Source organism: Cotesia typhae, unplaced genomic scaffold (assembly GCF_013202065.1).
Source record: "Cotesia typhae breed Kobodo isofemale line unplaced genomic scaffold, CoteBio_Ctyphae scaffold_13, whole genome shotgun sequence".
NCBI classification, from domain to species: Eukaryota; Metazoa; Arthropoda; class Insecta; order Hymenoptera; family Braconidae; genus Cotesia; species Cotesia typhae.
The window spans coordinates 7,123,980-7,131,097 of record NW_027423774.1 but is presented as its reverse complement, the minus strand read 5'-3'; the positions used below and the strand labels follow the sequence as shown (position 1 = coordinate 7,131,097).

The following is a 7,118-nucleotide window of genomic DNA, read 5'->3' as shown; positions in this document are numbered from 1 at the left end:
ACAAATTTTACATTTTAAAAGATTACAAAAAAATACCTCAGACGATTATAAACCCTTATTCCTAAATTTATTTTAAATGGTTTATGGATCGTTTAGTACCAAGGTTTTATGTTATCTAAGAACCTTTTTGGATTATAGTAATAAAAAATATTAGAGAAAATAAAATGCATTAGGCTATTTGTGTAGGTATTTTTAAGCAAATAACCTAAGTACTTTTGAAATAATATTACTATTATTTTATGGTCTTGGGTTTTTTTTTTTATATTTTTATTTTTTTTTCTTTTGACCATTAAGAAAGATAAAGTTCTTATCGGTTTTACTTGGGATTTTATGAAAATTTTCCCTTGATAGAAAAAATATATAAAAATTTGGCCAGACATAACACCAACAAAATTTCGGGATGGGAGCGAAAAAAAAATAGTCGCAAAAAAAAAAGCACCCTAATATATATATATATATATAAAATTCTCGTGTCACGGTGTTCGAACTTGAACTCCTCCGAAACGGCTCGACCGATTTTTGTGATCCTTAGCGTGATTGTCGGCCAGGGTGGAGAATCGGGAAGGAGAATCGGCCAACATCTATTTTTCATCCCCCTAAATGTTAAGGGTAGTCCACCTCTAAATTTTTGTTTTTATTTTTTGGCAAAATTTTTTTTTTATTTTTTGATGACGTTGAATCAAAATGATGAAAATACGAATTACCAAATTGGCCGGTATATCAGTTCCAATGAAGCTGTCTGGCGTATTTTCGGTTTCCCAATTCATGAACGGGATCCAGCAGTTATCCATTTAGCTGTCCATCTTGAAAATGGCCAGCGCGTATATTTCACGAACGATACAGCGCTTGATCGTGCTATAAATCCACCGAAAACTACGCTCACCGAATTTTTTGAACTGTGCAATCGTGCGGATGCTTTTGGTGCCTTCGCACAAACACTGCTCTATTCTGAAGTTCCGCGGTATTTTACATGGGCTCAATCGAAAAAATGGATACCCCGCAAGCAAGGGATACCAGTTGATGCGTGCCCCGGTTTATTCAAATCAAATAGTTTGGGTCGTGTATATACCTTCAATCCAAGGCAGACTGAGTGCTTTTATCTGCGACTATTGTTGGTTAATGTCACCGGACCATTGTTATTTCAAGATATATGGAAGGTAGATGGACAACCGTATCCTACGTATAAAGATGCATGCCTTGCTCTAGGCTTGCTAGAAGACGACAATCATTGGGACAGCATGCTTGCTGAAGCAGCATTAAACTGCACAGGAACACAAATTCGTCTACTATTTGCTATAGTACTGACTACATGTTTCCCGGCCCGAGCACAAATGTTGTGGGATAATCACAAAGATTCAATGACTGATGATATATTGTATCGACATCGTACAAGGTGCAACGATCTAACAATATCATTCAGTGAAGCAATGTACAATGAAGCATTGATTGCTATCGAGGATCTTTGCATTGCTATTGCGAATTTACCAATCAGTTATTTCGGTATGAGCTCACCGAATCGAAGTGCATCTGATTTACTCAACACAGATATGAATCGTGAACTACAGTACGATACTGTACAAATGGCGAGCATTGTTAGCCGCAATGTTCCACTACTTAATGATGAACAAAAAATTATCTACGACCGCATCATGCTGGCAGTTTCGGCAGGACAAGAAGGATTCTTTTTTTTAGATGCACCAGGTGGGACTGGCAAAACATTTCTTATTTCGCTACTTCTTGCCGAGATACGATCAAAAAATGGCATCGCATTGGCCGTTGCATCTTCTGGCATTGCAGCAACTTTATTAGATGGAGGCAGAACAGCTCATTCAGCATTTAAGCTGCCGTTAAACATTCAAAATAATCCAGATGCAATGTGCAACATAAAAAAACAATCGTCTATGGCCACAGTACTGAAACAATGTAAAATTATTATCTGGGATGAATGCACTATGGCACACAAACATTCGCTTGAGGCATTGGATAGGACATTAAAGGATATAAAAAACAACGATAAACTATTTGGCGGCACTTTGTTACTCCTTTCAGGTGATTTCAGACAAACACTTCCCGTTATTCCGCGTTCAACCTACGCTGATGAAATCAACGCGTGCTTAAAATCATCGCGACTGTGGCGTAATGTTGAAAAAGTACAACTGACGGTGAACATGCGCGTTCAAATGCTTCAGGATCCATCCGCCGAAACTTTCTCTAAACAACTGTTAGATATTGGCGATGGGAAAGTTGCTGTACATGAAAACACTGGATGCATAAAATTACAGACGGACTTCTGCACAATCATCGACTCGCAAAATAGTCTCATCGATCACATATTTCCCGACGTACACACACAATATGCAAATCATAAGTGGCTGGCAGAAAGAGCGATCTTGGCAGCTAAAAATGTGGACGTCAATGGGTTAAATTTAAAGATACAACAGCTGTTGCCTGGGTACTTGGTGTCATATAAATCTATCGATGCAGTTTGCGATACCAACGAGACTATGAATTATTCAATTGAGTTCTTAAATTCATTGGATTTGCCAGGCATGCCACCACATCATTTACAATTGAAGGTTGGATCTCCGATTATTCTACTTCGAAACTTAAACCCACCACGGCTATGTAATGGCACACGATTAGTCATTAAAAAATTAATGAAAAACGTTATTGAAGCCATCATCTTGAATGGTAAGTTTCAAGGCGAAAATGTGTTGCTGCCACGAATCCCTATGATTCCTACAGATGTGCCAATTGAATTCAAACGCACTCAATTCCCAATTAGATTGGCATTCGCTATGAAAATCAATAAGTCACGAGGACAAACATTGTCTGTATGTGGCTTAGATTTGGAAACACCGTGCTTCTCCCACGGACAACTATATGTGGGATGTTCTCGCGTGGGAAAACCATCCAGTTTGTTTGTGTTGGCTAAAAACGGACTAACCAAAAATATTGTACACTCTATTGCGCTAAGAGATTAATTTTTTTTTTTTTCAACTGCCATAATTGATAGTAAAAATATAAATATTTATTTTTGATGTTTAGATAGCTATCAAAGACTGTTATTTAAAATATATTCGTTACTCTAATAAAGATCAACAAATTCGGTAGAATTTGGCGCCAAGTTCCGTTCAAAACGGAGCGTCAGACTACCGAATGTTATTACTCTAAGCAGAACAGCTTTTCGGGGTTACAAAATTTTATTTTAATTCTGAGGTACTTTTTTAACTTAATTTGTTATCATCAAGATTAATTAATCACTTATTTTACCGTTTTAATCAATTATTTATACTTGCAACAATTTATTCACTTAAAATTATTAAATTTTATCAGCACATACTATAGCTCGCTCAGATTTTTCAATTCTGACTTTTTTTTGCTGGAGAAATATATCCGCCCTAGACTAGATAAAATAAAAATGTGTAGTAATCTTTTTAAAGATACGAAACTACAGTTAAAAAAAGTAATTCATAGCTTACATTTACGACCGCCAGGGTGCGCTGGAATTATATCCACATAAACTGTAGACAGTTTGCGGTAAACAATACAGCCAATGCGAGATTTAAGATAGCACCCCAGAAGTTTTTTTTTTTAATTTTGAACTTTTTTTTTATCACATCGTTAGTTCATCGTTTGTTCTTCATCGCTTACTATCAACATTTGTATGATTTGTTAGTTCTCTATTTATTTATTTAAAAAAAAATTTCTTATTAATATATCTTTAAGTTAGCGTCCCTATTGGATTTTTTAATATTTTTTTAGCAATACGGCTCATTAAACCTCTCTTCTCAATTGTTTATGTATATATAACAATCGTTTCTACTTCACATTGTTTATTTGTTGTTTAAGGGGGATAGCCACTTTAAAATTTCGGAAAAAAAATTTTTTTTTTTTTTTCATTAAACTGAAGTTTATATATTCAAAATTATGTATTTCAAATTTTATAGAAAAATTCCGAATAGTTTTCGAGTTATAGTCATTTTTATAAGAGCGCGTCGATTGACCGTTTTACGCGCGGCGCTTCGACGAAAACGTCGCCTGCTCGCTCCGTCTTTGATTCGTACGGGTTGGCGATTGTTTTCCCTCACGATTGTCAACCGTTACAATTATTTGACTTTTAACGTATATTTTTTCTTATTGTTGAGATACTGTACCTCATAGTTTAGTTGTTTTGTATGAATACACACTCGTTCTTTAATTTATTGAGTTTCTTAGTGTACTCGTTATTGTTTACTTACTTATTTTTTTTAAATCTTCTGATTTTTTTTTTTGTTTATTTAACAAAAAAATTTGTTAAATAATGGATCGTAAACAAAGTAAAGTTATTAAAAACGAAAGAAAACTGCCAAACGACAGGAAAAAATTTAATCGACCGCTCAACAGATATGAAACTGAAAAAAATACTGGCTCTCAACGACGTGATAGTGTGGTCGATAGGGAAGATGGTCGATCTTAACAAGCATCGAATGTTATAATTCTATGCTTGTATAGCTACCTTTGAAGTATTTTTCTGGTTAATAGTCTACTATCAGACAAAATAGGTAGAATTTACATAATTTTTCATGTAAAAATTCTTTGTAAAAATAATAAAATTTATTTTAAGCCGTAAGATGGACGGCGGGGGAAGATGGTCGATCTTAACAAGCATCGAATGTTATAATTCTATGCTTGTATAGCTACCTTTGAAGTATTTTTCTGGTTAATAGTCTACTATCAGACAAAATAGGTAGAATTTACATAATTTTTCATGTAAAAATTCTTTGTAAAAATAATAAAAATTTTTTTTTTTTTTTTTTTTTTTTTTTTTTTTTTTTTTTTATATATAAATATATACTGATAAATTTATTTAAATTAGTAGCTTATTTGAGGAATGTGAGTGTATTCCATACATGCTTGTAAATTAAATATATATATAATAATAATAATAATAATAATAATAATAATAATAATAATAATAATAATAATAATAATAATAATAATAATATGGTTATTATATTATAATATATATATAATATAAATATAATATAAATAAAAATAATTTATTTCATGCCGTAAGATGGACGGCGGAGTTCCTAGGATCCACCTTTACAAGCATAAAATGTGAGTGTATTCCATACATGCTTGTAAATTAAATATATATATAATAATAATAATAATAATAATAATAATAATAATAATAATAATAATAATAATAATAATAATAATAATAATATGGTTATTATATTATAATATATATATAATATAAATATAATATAAATAAAAATAATTTATTTCATGCCGTAAGATGGACGGCGGAGTTCCTAGGATCCACCTTTACAAGCATAAAATGTGAGTGTATTCCATACATGCTTGTAAATTAAATATATATATAATAATAATAATAATAATAATAATAATAATAATAATAATAATAATAATAATAATAATAATAATAATAATATGGTTATTATATTATAATATATATATAATATAAATATAATATAAATAAAAATAATTTATTTCATGCCGTAAGATGGAATAATAACGCTCTTATGGAACTCCGAAAGGAGGAATTTAAGAGCGTCATCAGGAACGCCGAGGAAAAACTACTCCTTGGCGAACTGATGGACAAGTCCATGCACAGCGTGTTCTTTAAACACGTGCGTGATCATGGCTTGTCCATCCAGCTGACGTTTTCCTTCTTAAAGTCAGCGGGCCTGATGTCCGAGACTGAAGGGTTCATATTTGCCTGCCAAGATGGTGTCATTAACACTCTTGAGTACCGTAGCAAGGTGCTCCAGGTGCAGCTTCCGGACACGTCCTGTAGGAGGTGTAGACAACATCCGGAGACGCTTATGCACCTTTTGTCGGCATGTCCAGTGCTGGCGAGAGGTGCATATATCCAGCGTCACAATGCTGCCCTGAGAGTACTGTACTACTATCTTCGTCATTGCTACGGTATTGACGTGACACCAGTGCTGCCTTATTTGCCAGGAGATATTCCCCAGGTTGTTGAGAATGACAGTTGCAAAATTTATTGGAACATGCCATTTGCAACAACCCGGCGGATAGATCACAACAAACCTGATATTGTGCTCTTCGACAAGGCCACTCGTGACATTTATGTCATTGAGTTCTCGGCCCCGGCTGAATACAACATCTCAGCCAAAGAAGAGCACAAAAGACAAATATATCAGGATCTCCTGTTTGAAATTGGCAAACTTTACCCAGGTTACCGTGTCAAGCTTGTCGTCCTGATTGTTGGCGTCCTAGGAGGGATGAAACAGTCTTTTGTATCCTCACTTGCCAAAGTTCCAGCTTGCTCATCAAAAGCTGAGTTCTTGGCAGTTAGGATGCAGAAGGCTGTTTTACTTGGTTCTCTCCGTCTCTTAAGGGAAATGACTTTGGCCTGCTGTGATCACTAACCGCCTTGTTGTGCGGAGTGGTCCAGCAGTAACGGATGGAGCTCAGGCTGGGCCCTCGGAGAATCGGACTCCGGGGATAACCCCCCTGAGCATTTAATAACAAAATAATAATAATAATAATAATAATAATAATAATAATAATAATAATAATATGGTTATTATATTATAATATATATAATATAAATATAATATAAATAAAAATAATTTATTTCATGCCGTAAGATGGACGGCGGAGTTCCTAGGATCCACCTTTACAAGCATAAAATGTGAGTGTATTCCATACATGCTTGTAAATTAAATATATATATATAATAATAATAATAATAATAATAATAATAATAATAATAATAATAATAATAATAATAATAATAATATGGTTATTATATTATAATATATATATAATATAAATATAATATAAATAAAAATAATTTATTTCATGCCGTAAGATGGACGGCGGAGTTCCTAGGATCCACCTTTACAAGCATAAAATGTGAGTGTATTCCATACATGCTTGTAAATTAAATATATATATAATAATAATAATAATAATAATAATAATAATAATAATAATAATAATAATAATTTATATCTACTCAAATGCCTGGGAGTCAATCCCGAAATAGTGGAATGTATTCGGCGTACAATGCAGCTCTGGCGAACGCGATTTCACATTGGAAGTGGAAACGCATTGCACGTAACCGGAGTTGTAGA

At 33.4% G+C, this 7,118-nt stretch overlaps 1 protein-coding gene across 1 annotated transcript; it reads left to right on the top strand.

Moving 5' to 3' along the window:
• The first annotated feature begins 668 nt into the window (after positions 1-668).
• Positions 669-2,984, top strand: LOC141535368 (ATP-dependent DNA helicase PIF1-like). The gene has a single exon (XM_074255264.1). It carries the CDS (start codon positions 669-671, stop codon positions 2,982-2,984), a length of 2,316 nt encoding a protein of 771 aa, XP_074111365.1.
• Positions 2,985-7,118: the final 4,134 nt, after the last annotated feature.

Bases quoted from the DNA above. Each gene is read 5' to 3' on its own strand.
- LOC141535368 (XM_074255264.1), top strand. From the start codon at position 669: ATGACGTTGAATCAAAATGATGAAAATACGAATTACCAAATTGGCCGG.